At 47.0% G+C, this 13777-nt stretch overlaps 1 protein-coding gene across 2 annotated transcripts in view; it reads right to left on the reverse strand.

Moving 5' to 3' along the window:
* LOC306942814 (zinc finger protein DPF3-like) overlaps positions 1-13777 on the reverse strand; it is a 55572-nt gene that overhangs the window by 33416 nt on the left and 8379 nt on the right. For both annotated transcript variants that reach the window (XM_079528924.1, XM_079528923.1), the window contains exons 2-3: positions 11466-11626; positions 8841-8948 (exon numbers count right to left, since the gene is read on the reverse strand). In XM_079528924.1, the coding sequence (XP_079385050.1) occupies positions 8841-8948; positions 11466-11626 (269 nt within the window). The remainder of the gene's footprint in view (positions 1-8840; positions 8949-11465; positions 11627-13777) is intronic.

A 13777-nucleotide genomic window follows, 5' to 3' on the forward strand; every position in this document is an offset into this window, starting at 1 on the left:
AGCCTACTAGAGCTGAATACAGCCTATTAGAGCCCAGTAGTCTAGTACAGCCTAGTATACCCACGTCTAGCCTAGTGTGGAGAATAGACTAGGAGAGGGGGGGAAGTTATATGGCTGTACTAGGCTATACTACGCTTAATCCGGCTAGACTAGGGTGTACTACGCTGTACTAGACTCTAATAGGCTCCATTAGGCTGTACTAGGCTCTTGTCAGCCCTGTAGTTCCTCACACTTGGGAATAACAACTGTGTATACGGGCAATAGTTTTTACAGGAGTGTGTGTGCATGGCCAATAGTTTTACATGAACATTTCTAGGATATAGTACTCTACTGCCTCGTACAGCCTAATAGACCCTAGTACAGCCTAGCACAGTCTACTAGAGCCAAAAACAGCATATTAGAGCCCAGTAGAGTCTAGGACAGTCATGTACACCCACATCTAGCCTAGTCCAGCCTAGTGAGAGAATAGACTTGGAGAGGGGGGATTTTGGTGGCTGTACTAGGCTATACTAGGCTGGATCAGGCTGGAATAGGCTAGAATGCAGTGTACTAGGCTGCACTGGACTCTAATTGGCCCTATTAGGCTGTATCAGGCTCTTGTAAGCCCTGTAGTTCCACGCACTTGAGGTTAACAACTGCGTACACAGGCAATAGTTTTTACATGAGTTTGTGTGCTCGGACAATAGTTGTACATGGAACATTTCTAGGCTTTTGTACTTTACTGCCTTGTAAAGCCTAATATACCCTAGTACAGCCTAGCACAGTCTACTAGAGTCAAAAACAGCCTATTAGAGCCTTGTAGAGTCTAGTACAGCCATGTACACCCACGTCTAGCCTAGTCCAACCTAGTGGGAGAATAGACTTGGAGAGAGGGGTATTTAGATGGCTGTACTAGGCTATACTAGGCTGGATCAGGAAGGGAAAAGGCTAGAATAGGGTGTACTAGGCTGTACTAGGCTCTTGTCAGCCCTGTATTTCCTTGCACTTGGGAATAACCACTGTGTACACGGGCAATAGTTTTTACAGGAGTTAGTGTGCACGGCCAATAGTTTTACATGAACATTTCTAGGTATAGTACTTTACTGCCTCGTACAGCCTAATAGACCCTAGTACAGCCTAGCACAGTCTACTAGAGCCAAAAACAGCCTATTAGAGCCCAGCAGAGCCTAGTCCAGCCTAGTGGGAGAATAGACTTGGAGAGAGGGGTATTTTGGTGGTTGTACTAGGCTATACTAGACTGGATCAGGCTGGAATAGGCTAGAATGCGGTGTACTAGGCTGTACTGGACTCTAATAGGCCCTATTAGGCTGTACCAGGCTCTTGTCAGCCATGTAGTTCACGCACTTGAGGTTAACCACTGCGTAAGCAGGCAATAGTTTTTACATGAGTTTGTGTGCACGGACAATAGTTGTACATGGAACATTTCTAGGCTTTTGTAAAGCCAAATATACCCTAGTACAGCCTAGTACAGTTTACTAGAGCCAAAAACAACATTAGAGCCCAGTAGAGTCTAGGACAGCCATGTACACCCACGTCTAGCCTAGTCCAACCTAGTGGGAGAATAGACTAGGATGGGGGGGGGGGGGGGGGGGGGGTATTTAGATGGCTGTACTAGGCTGGAACAGGCTGGAATAGGCTAGAATAGGGTGTACTAGGCTGTACTAGACTTTATTAGGCTCCATTAAGCTGTACTAGGCACTTGGGAATAGCCACTGTGTGCACGGCCAATAGTTTTACATGAACATTTCTAGACTTTAATGGCTGTAATAGACTTGTCCGTGATAAGAGCTTCTCTTCACACGGGTGGGATTGTTTTCTATTAGCCTGCCGTGTACACCATTCTTTTTCTGTGTGACTGCCATGCAGGCAAACACGTGTGGCTCAGCCAGGAATGGTATGCTTATCAAAATATTTCCATTATGCGTTACCATGGCGAGGTATTTCGCAATAAGCGATGTCCAAAACCCATTAAGGACCCCAGGGGGTCCCCAAACCACACTTTGATAACCATTGAAGGACCCCATCGAGACCCATCAAGGACCCCATGGGGTCCCCGAACCACACTTTGATAACCAGTGTTGGACCTCATCGAAACCTATCAAGGACCCCAAGGGGTCCCCGAACCACACTTTGATAACCAGTGTTGGACCTCATCGAAACCTATCAAGGACCCCAAGGGGTCCCCGAACCACACTTTGATAACCAGTGAAGGACCCCATCGAGACCCATCAAGGACCCCAGGGGGTCCCCGGACCACACTTTGATAACCAGTGTTGGACCTCATCGAAACCTATCAAGGACCCCAAGGGGTCCCCGAACCACACTTTGATAACCAGTGAAGGACCCCATCGAGACCCATCAAGGACCCCATGGGGTCCCCGAACCACACTTTGATAACCAGTGTTGGACCTCATCGAGACCTATCAAGGACCCATGGGGTCCCCGAACCACACTTTGATAACCAGTGTTGGACCTCATCGAAACCTATCAAGGACCCCAAGGGGTCCCCGAACCACACTTTGATAACCAGTGTTGGACCTCATCGAAACCTATCAAGGACCCCAAGGGGTCCCCGAACCACACTTTGATAACCAGTGAAGGACCCCATCGAGACCCATCAAGGACCCCATGGGGTCCCCGAACCACACTTTGATAACCAGTGTTGGACCTCATCGAGACCTATCAAGGACCCCATGGTGTCCCCGAACCACACTTTGATAACCAGTGTTGGACCCCATCGAGACCCATCAAGGACCCCATGGGGTCCCCGAACCACACTTTGATAACCAGTGTTGGACCTCATCGAGACCCATCAAGGACCCCATGGGGTCCCCGAACCACACTTTGCTAACCAGTGTTGGACCCCATCGAGACCCATCAAGGACCCCATGGGGTCCCCGAACCACACTTTGCTAACCAGTGTTGGACCCCATCGAGACCCATCAAGGACCCCATGGGGTCCCCGAACCACACTTTGATAACCAGCGTTGGACCCCATCGAGACCCATCAAGGACCCCATGGGGTCCCCGAACCACACTTTGATAACCAGCGTTGGACCCCATCGAGACCCATCAAGGACCCCAGGGGGTCCCCGAACCACACTTTGATAACCAGTGAAGGACCCCATCGAGACCCATCAAGGACCCCAGGGGGTCCCCGAATCACACTTTGATAACCAGCGTTGGACCCCATCGAGACCCATCAAGGACCCCATGGGGTCCCCGAACCACACTTTGATAACCAGCGTTGGACCCCATCGAGACCCATCAAGGACCCCAGGGGGTCCCCGTACCACACTTTGATAACCAGCGTTGCACCCCATCGAGACCCATCAAGGACCCCATGGGGTCCCCGAACCACACTTTGATAACCAGTGTTGGACCTCATCGAGACCCATCAAGGACCCCATGGGGTCCCCGAACCACACTTTGATAACCAGTGTTGGACCTCATCGAGACCCATCAAGGACCCCATGTGGTCCCCGAACCACACTTTGATAACCAGTGTTGGACCCCATCGAGACCCATCAAGGACCCCATGGGGTCCCCAAACCACACTTTGATAACCAGTGAAGGACCCCATCGAGACCCATCAAGGACCCCAGGGGGTCCCCGAACCACACTTTGATAACCAGCGTTGGACCCCATCGAGACCCATCAAGGACCCCATGGGGTCCCCGAACCACACTTTGATAACCAGCGTTGGACCCCATCGAGACCCATCAAGGACCCCAGGGGGTCCCCGTACCACACTTTGATAACCAGCGTTGGACCCCATCGAGACCCATCAAGGACCCCATGGGGTCCCCGAACCACACTTTGATAACCAGCGTTGGACCCCACCGAGACCCATCAAGGACCCCATGGGGTCCCCGAACCACACTTTGATAACCAGCGTTGGACCCCATCGAGACCCATCAAGGACCCCATGGGGTAACCGAACCACACTTTGATAACCAGTGTTGGACCCCATCGAGACCCATCAAGGACCCCTGGGGGTCCCCGAACCACACTTTGATAACCAGCGTTGGACCCCATCGAGACCCATCAAGGACCCCATGGGGGTCCCCGAACCACACTTTGATAACCAGCGTTGGACCCCATCGAGACCCATCAAGGACCCCATGGGGGTCCCCGAACCACACTTTGATAACCAGCGTTGGACCCCATCGAGACCCATCAAGGACCCCATGGGGGTCCCCGAACCACACTTTGATAACCAGTGTTGGACCACATCGAAACCTATCAAGGATCCCAGGGGGTCCCCGAACCACACTTAAGTGTTGGACCCCATAGAAAGTCCTTTCTAGGCTGGAGTAGGCTAGACTATGGCTCTCTGCTGCCCCCCGTTGACAAAATGTTGTAAACACAGACAGGTTCACGAAAAGCAGTGGCGCGTGTTCACGCTCCGGATGAACTATGGGAAGTGTTCCCTGCCGGGTGCACCGGCACTAGTTTGTATACGGGCCATAGTTTCTTACCATTGAAACAACCTGCTGTGAACACCACTTTAATTGTTATAATTATATTATAATAATATTATTATAATTATTACAATAATAATAATATTATTATTAGTTTTAAAGGAAATCTTATACAAAGAAAAATTCTCCTCATATTCAAGCCAGCGTGTAAAATAAGCAATAAGCAGACTTTGTTACAAAATATTCAAGTTTTAAGTCGCATTCACACCTGAATTTCGGTACTCGTTGGAGGGTGAATTTGCATCATTCTTGCATTTTTAATTTGCTGCGTTTGGCGTTCACACTGTGCAGTGTCAACCGCAGCAAGAAGCTTTACACAGTGAAATCTATGGGGTTAAAATTATTACTAAACAACATTATCTTTTTTCTGATCAAAGTGCTTGTTGCTTTCTATCAGCATATTTGATAGAATGAAAGTTCTTTCGGTGGTTTTGAAGGATTTAAACCACCCACTAAGAACACCCACACTGTACCAAATGAAAATATGAGACAAATCATTTGTCTATTTTTCATAACAGGAACTTTAGCCCTTTTGACTGAATTAGAGAAAGTCAATAAATTGAGAAAATCCTACATTTAGAGCCTGTCTGATAGGCCTACAGTATATCGAGACATTGAGACTCTTTTGATTGAGTTATCGAATACTTTATTAACAGTTAAACCCAGAGGGCTTATCAGGGTTGGCTGATGATTACTGTATACTTTCATATTATCCAACCATGGCTACTTGAGATCACTAATACACCATCGCCAGAGGGATGCGAGAGCTGAAGGGGATGGGGAGAATTATGTTACAGCTCGTCAGTGAAATCAGTGTCAGCAAGGGTGACATATGCCAAGTTTCAAAGAAACACGCAAATGTCTTGCATTTGGGAATATTGGGGGTTTTAACCCAGAGAAATACAAAATCAAATATTTGATTTATTTTTTATTTTACTTTTATTTTACTGTCCCTGAAACAAAATATTTTGAGATGCGGGTTGGTAGCCAAATACATTATAATCCTCAGGTACCTTGACATAAAAAAGTTAGAGAACCACTAATATAGCAACATAAGTTTTAGTTCTTCAGAAAACTGTAGAAGACATTTGTGGCCTTAGGTCTAAACTGGCAGAGGAATGTGGTGTTCATCTATTCAACTCACAGCGAACCACACAGCACAGCTGATGCTGCTATGGCAATAACTTGTACTGCAAAACTCACATTATTGGTGCTTTGGGCACACAGCCACACACTGCACACCTATTTCATCCATAGCTACAGATTGCACAGGGAAGCCACAGTGCTATTAGACTCCATGCCTTTTCTTTAAATTGTCGTTCATCAAAAAGTAATCAAGGAAAACGTGATATTGGTTTGAACTTTGACGTCATATCGTACAGCTCTAATATCAGAACTGCATTATAAGTTAAAGGTGGCTTGTGCGATATTTCCATGAACAACGCAGTGAGCAAGACGCATCTCCTCCTATTTGGACTGGAGCAAAACATCTAAACAAACACTGTGTAGGAGTGAAGCAGGTTGAGCAGACAAGAAACAGAGAACAAACAAAAGCTTTAACAGTCAAGTCACATCCGGACAGCTTATTTACACGCATGCATGCACGCACGCACGCACGCACGCACGCACGCACGCACGCACGCACGCACGCACGCACGCACGCACGCACGCAGTTCTCTGCAGAGAGCATCATGTTCAGCCAGTAGAGTTTGGGTGGATACATGGTTGAAAAGAGGACACGCTTCAAAGACTCTCAACCACAGCTTTGTAAAAATCGGCCCTTCGTAGGCGCTCGGCTCACCGCTGTGCCCACGGAAGAACAGACAAAAGCGCTGCTCGATAGGCAGCGGACCGCGGAGGTGAGAGGGGGCTCAAGGCAAAGAGTACTTGGAACTCAATGCGCTTCTCCAACAACAGGCCTCTCTCTCCATTTCTCTCGCTTTCTCAGGCCTCTCTCTCCATTTCTCTCGCTTTCTCAGGCCTCTCTCTCCATTTCTCTCGCTTTCTCCCTGCCACGCGGCGGCAGCCCCTCACCATTGTGTCTGCGCACGTTGACTTTCAACTCTCCGCGACGAGACAGCCCCCACCCTCTCTCACCCGCCCCTCCCTCCCACCCTCACAACCCATGGGAGCTGGGGGGCTAAAAATAGACCCGGCAGCAGCCTGCAGCAGGGAGCTGATTCTGCATGCAGCCCCAGTCTCTAACACACCATCCGTTAGACAGCCAGCCAGCCAGCCGGCCGGCCAGCCAGACATACAGCTACGAGGACTCTCTGGCTGCTGTCCTGCCCCTGTGCTGGGTGGCCACCTCTGGCCAAGCAACACAACACAACACAATGCTCCATATAAGGGACGCCAGGTTAAATCAGTTGATGTTGACCCTCTGCTGGGCATTCGCACTCACCCCATACAATTCACTTAGATGAGGGAAAGTGGGTTGGATTGGGGGGGGGTGTAGATTGTAGAAGGCAGTGCAGTGAGAGCTCACTGAAAACAATAGGCTACAATAGGATGTGTTTGGGGAAACAAAGGCTCGGTTCACACATGCTATCTCTCCATCTCACATGCTCACTATCTTAGCCTCGCTGCCCACCTCCTGCTCCACTCCAGCACTTCCTAAACATCCATTCTTCTTCTGTGCACCGCACAAAGTGGATGCAAATTCCACCAAAAAAGCATGACTGCTGATATCAATCAGCATGGATTTTCTTTCTTATCCGGCTGATCAAATCCATGCAGAGTTCCGGACAGCCTGTTTTAAGAGACTGCTGGGTAGAATGAGATGCAACATAATGGCCAGCGCATGAGAATCCAGGGTTTCTTCCGTTGGTTCCTTTCTCCAGTATAACGTAACATCCCTGTGGGTCCGCGGGCCTGGGCCACAGAATGGCCCGGGCAACCTGAGCCTGGGCCACAGAATGGCCCGGGGAACCTGAGCCCAGGAGCGCTTGCCAGGGAACACAGACGTGCCAGCATGGTAAAGTAAGGAGAAAGATGGACAGAAATACGCTGTCCATAAAGACAGAAAGAAACTAGAGAAAAACAAACAAGAATCAGCGAGGGAAAGTGGAAAAGGTATGAGAGAGGCAGAGCCGAGAGAGAGACTATAAATTGGAGGCGGTTACAAGTGTTGAGTGAGAAGTGAGCTAATTCAAGTGGCAGCGAGAGAAGGCCAAACTCCATTCCATAACATTTATTAAACGCTGTCTGCAGCGGCCGAGCCCTGTCTCGCTGCACACCCGGCAGCAGTAAATCTAATTACATGTTCTACTTCTCACAAAACAAGTTTACCAGGCCGGCCAACACCACCGCATTTCGGCCCACGAAGGAGTTGACTGGCAGCGGCCCGTGACGTGTACACTCCATATGCCGATGCACATTTATTTCATTTTTAACATCACCTGTAGGGCTGCAGCTACTGATAATTATTATAGCGATTATTGCTATAGATTACTTTTCGATTGATAGTCCATACTATCCATACTATAGGAGGATTATTCTTTACTAGTCCATATCCGGGGAAAAGTATAATAGGCTTTGGGTATTTATGCTCTCTGTATAGTGTAAGAACTGCTGATTTCATCTGCATGCGTGTGTGTGTGTGTGTGCGTGCATGCATGCATGTGTGCGTGCGACATCCCGGTCATTTAAGGCCCGCCGTCGAATAGTTACCACAACAACCATGAGAAGTCCATGTTTATGTAGTTTCAGCTAAGCTATGTGTGCCAAGTAATAATAACACAATGTTCGAACATTGCACAAGTCAATCTGCGTGCGAGTGCTATGAGTCTGAGATATCCAAAGCGCCCCTACACTCAAAAAATGCTGTCGTGTGTGTGTGTGTGTGTGTGTGTGTGTGTGTGTGTGTGTGTGTGTGTGTGTGTGTGTGTGACTACACAGCTAACCATAACTGTGACCACAGATCCCATAGACCAAACTCCGAACCGCCAGTGTTTACACCAAAACGCTAATAAACAGCTTACATTTTGGTGAAGTGAAAAACGGCCTTCGTCATGGTCTGCCTATATGCTAATGGTCAATGCCCATGTGCAAGTTCAAATCAATTGCTCAAGCCACTGAGGAGAAAAATGCGGAACAGAATGACCTGACTGACGGACATTTCCTTATTCATATGTAGGATAATCGATGACATTGATTAGTTCCATTAACTGCGGCACCCCTAACCGCCAGGAATAAGGAGAGACAGTCTGAAAAGGAAGAGAGGTGCCAGGTGTCTAGTTTTACGAGGTAAGAGGAGGCTCCAGGTGTGTGTGTGTGTGTGTGTGTGTGTGTGTGTGTGTGTGTGTGTGTGTGTGCGCGTCACTGTGCGACGAGGAGGGGGTTGGGGGTTCTTACCCAGCTGCAGACCGTACAGTCCCAGGCGGGGGTCTGTGGCAGTGTGTAGTCGCCTCTTCTTCCTCCAACAGCGGGCCGGGTACGTGTACATCTGCCCTGCAGCCACTCCTACACACACACACACACACACACACACACACACACAATAGAGTCAGACCCATACGTCGTTTCGGTTGTTGGACATAAGCCTTATAGCTTAGAGATCTCCATAATTTACCTTTTTTGTTTTTTTCGTAAATGAACAATTTGACTCCCATTCACGAGTGACACGAGTTAATTGATAAAGACCTCATTCCCTCACAAACGCGAGTTACACGAGTTATGTTTTCATTTTTTGATTCTGCGTTTTTGATCACTTTTTTGTCCGTTTTCCTCGGACAGTCTAGGATACGTCACAGGAAAAATACATCACTGAGACTGGCTTCTCAGGGCTTCTGGGTAATTGAGGCGCAATGCAAAGTCTATGGAGCGTAATGGCGGCATCCCTGTCTCTCTGTTCCCCGTTGTTGATCGGGACTGTGGAATATTTTTGGACACTATGACAACCCATCGCACTATTTTAAGAGGGATTTTCGTGAAATGGAACTACGATCGCGGCCGGGTGATTCTTCAAAGGTTAGCGAAAAACCGGGACAGATCCACAAGCTCTGGACAAGTTCTGGACAACCGTGGGTCCAACAGAGTAGAAACTGGGCACTGCACTCCCTGTGGGGGTGTGGAAAGCGTGTCGAATTTGAAGTCGGTGGGGCGAACGGTTCTCGAGTTACGTGGATTACAGACGCACGCGCACGTGCGCACGCATGCACGCACACGCACACACGCACACACACACACACACACACACACACACACACACACACACACACACACACTTTATGTATGTACCTCTACCAGACTTCAGTTAGTCTGCAGTGTACAATACGTTGTATATTGCATATTGTACAGTACATCAAGTTTCTTTTTCCTCATCCTAAAGCTGCATTTAGACTTGGATAGTTAGAGTGGCGCGATTACATACAAAGTCAATGCAAAGACGAGCAGTTGCCTGAGCGGGCGTGGTGCGAACGGGGCAACGGCAGCATGGTATCTTTGCCCTGGCTGGAAAAATCCAACTGAAGCGACTTTCAAGACAGACCCCAACTCCACCCATCGCATCCTGACAGCCAATCAGCGTTGAACCCCGGTGATGTTTTGGCGGTGGAAAGAACTATATATACAAACCCTTTGCAAAGTCAGAGGAACTAATTTTGCCGTCTTGGGTGAAGGAGCGGGTCCATTTGGGTATACTGTGACAATAGCACATTGTAATGTGTTTCTGCTTTGTTTTCCCTGTGCAATGCATGTTATTATTTTCATGAAATGAAATGTAACATGTGATGCTGACTATTAGTAAAATAGTACTCTTTCCCATGAGAAAAGTAACAGATCTGTACAGCCTGGGGGTGATTGACAGGTGACAGAGACTGATGTCGCCACCCACCCAAGGCTATATGTAGAGGAAGTGACACACGGGGAAAAGGGGGAAAATTGAAACAGAGGTGTAGGCCTACACGGGAGAAGAGGAGCTCCAGGCGTCAGATAACAGTCGGATTATTGACAAAGTTTAATCGTGTTTATCTGCAGCCATTAATAAAGAACTGCCGGGTCCGTCGGGGGAATTAAGCAACGTGCTTAATTGCTGCCGCCGTCAGGTGATCAGCGTTGGGATTTGCTGTGTTTGCTGCCAATGGAGTCTACATACCGGTGAGATCGAACCAAAAGCATTCGGTTGGAATATAAACTTTAAGGGGTACCCCATTTGTATTTTTGTTTGGCCGTTTAGAGCGGAAGAGCTTTACCTTCAATTAAAGAAGAGGACGCAGACTTTATTATTTAATACGCTGTTGTGCACGGTTGACTTGGGGGTATTGTTTGTAGCAGACGTTATAACGCTACAGGAGTTTGAACGTGATTGTTTGTTGATTTAAGATTGATTTTATTTTATAGGGAGAGCGACAGGGACAGACGCACTTTGCCAAGTGCATTGGTTTCATTGAGAGCCGTTTTATTCTGTCAGTTACTTTTTTTGGCAACTCTATATAAAGCATACAGATACTAAAGCACCCTACGATCCCGTTGTTATTTTTTCCTTAGTTAATGGTTTCCCTTAATTTATAAGGGGCTATTGTTACAATACTCCCAAAATGTAATTACTGTCTACAACCAATCAGTGTGCGACGCGAGCAAAGGGACTTTTTTTTTTATCAACGCTGACCTGCGCGACCAAGTGAAACAAATATACTGTATATCTTCAGGTCTGAACATTATATTGTTAGAGTAAATCGTTGTAAATCATTTGTAAATGTTTTTAGACACTTCCTTTTGGTGTAAAATGCAACAAACCTATGTTCAAACATACCGGCAAGAAATCTACATATATTTGTTTTACACAGTGAATTTCTTTTTTCTTTTTCTTGCTTTAGTACTAATCTAACAGATGGCAGTAACTTAGATTTGACACAGACACTTAACTCAGTCACACAGCTTTAGACGGACTGAAGTGGTGATACTATGTGCCAGTAACTTAATGAACTATAATCAATGCAGGTAAACATGGTGTGCGACTGTGCGTGTGCGCGCATGTACCGGGGCTGCGGTGGTGGCGTTCCATCCAGATGTAGCAGTTGTTCTGGGCCACGCGGGTTTGCGAGTCCAGGAATGGCAGGCGCACGCTGCGCTCGGCACACAGGCGGGCATTGTAGCTGCGGCACTGCTCAATGGCTTCCTTATAGAACTGGTCACCCAACCTGCGGGGGCAACGTACACACACACACACACACACACACACACACACACACTGAATGCTGTGGCTAAACACAGGGACATAGGCTGGTTATGTGGTGGCTGGTGTGGTGAATTGATAAAGGAAAAGGGAGAGATATGTGGCTAACCAGAAATGTGGCCACGCATGCAACATCTGAGAGAAAGAGGATCATCTCTGACTGCCTGAATGAGCGCTTTGATTACGGCCTGATGCTTAACTGGCAATAGACCATTTATGTCCAGCAATTGACATCAAGTTAGCCTACATTTCAACCCTAGCGAGCATTGCATATTATGTGGAACGGATGAATACAATAATAACCATTATGCTACATGAGCAGAGGGTCGTTTAACCAATTTAAGAGTGGCCTCCCTATGTTGGGCATGTCATTATACGTGAAAATGTACCAAAAGAAATGGCACCCGTGCGAACTGAGCGGTGGAACTATACTTCTATTGTTATAGTTACTGTGTGTTAGTTACATATAGTGACTGTGTGTTATAATACGGTGTTATAGTGGTGCTTTGGAGTGCCTTGGAGCCAAGCACAGTTGTTGACTTAAGCAGCTGCAGGGTGAGGGTCAATAGGTCCTCCTCAGACAGGGGTCAAAGATATGACGTGCACGCACGCACACACAATATATATAATTAAAAAAAATAACACATTTTCCAAAACCTAAAAAAATAGCGTGCATTGTGAGCTTGTAGATCGGCTATTTATATTCATCGTACGATGAATGAAGTATATAGGGCTATATGGAAATTACAATCAAGGATGCAGGAACAAGTACTGTCCCCTGGCCTATAGTGACCACTGACCAGTCACACCTAGCACAGTATGATATTGATTGCGTGTTATCATGCTAATCATCGACAGTTGCACGAACAAACTAGACACTGTCCTCTGAACGTGAAGAGAAGGAATTAGCACTGCCCTGACTCTGGTCGCTCTGCAGTCTGCACTGCTCTGATAGAACCACGTAGCCATGGTGGCATGACTTTTGTTTTGTCACGACCTCTGTGTCTGTGGCCGTGGCCACGTGATCCGATTCTAAACAGTTTGTGTGCTATGGTAGCTATTTAGAGCACCGCTGAATCAATGAGGGGGATGATTGGGCTAGGGTATCGCCACGGAATGTGTGGAGAAGTCTTGTCTCGCTGTCTCTCCCCGATAAGACTTAAAAGGGGTCCGACTGATTTTATGGATATATTAGAGTTGGGATCCTTTAGAATTTTGATGATTCCGGTTCCTTAACGATTTCCTCTCAACGGCCTTAAAAGGGGAATACCACTCATTTTCAACATTGAACTTGAAAACATTGTCATTAACTGTTTTGACACCAGGTCCCATAGGGGGCGGTAGGTACCGGGTGCAAGCTAACTGTGCAACATGAGCAGAGAAGAGCTCTTGTTGTTCTGAAACATAAGTACTACTACCCCCTGGTCTACTGAGGCCCACAGAGGCCTACTAGCGATGCAATCATTGTTTTGATTAGCGGGAGCTCGAATTAATGTTTCATTAGGCTAAGATCATGGATCTCATTATGAGCCATAATGTCACTAAAGACGGCGTGCACGCATGCTCGTGCACACAGGGATTTTGGTCGTTTCTTACATGGATGCTAACTGTGGCTAGTAACAAAGCTAAACTAAGGTAAATAATATTTTTTTAAACTCTGGATTAACTAAATTAATCTCGGGATCTTGGGCATGGCTACAAAAGGAGTTAATAATAAATAAAAAAATTATATCAATGGTCTTTTGTCAGGTGTGTGCTGTGAACAAAAATGTAACTCAGCCTTTTTCACATTACCAAATGTAACCAGACAAGCAAGGTAAAAAACAAATACAAGGAACAAGGAACACTGACAAATTATACTCCGGGAATAGCCCAGGTTAAAAAACTTGAATGTAAAAATGTACCATAGGGTGGGCCGTTCATAATACAATTCAGGTATGAAGCTGACCTCACTTTGGACACCCCTGTCCTATAGTATAGGATAGGAGGTTCCAAATGAACCCTAACAGGTATCTAACTCTGAGAGTGTACACATGGAACCAAATGGACCCATATGGGTCCACTTTGTAAACTCTCAAAGTTATGGTGGTCCTTGAAATTTAAGCCACCGGTATTG

The sequence above is a fragment of the Electrona antarctica genome (assembly GCF_951216825.1).
Source record: "Electrona antarctica genome assembly, chromosome: 18".
NCBI classification, from domain to species: Eukaryota; Metazoa; Chordata; class Actinopteri; order Myctophiformes; family Myctophidae; genus Electrona; species Electrona antarctica.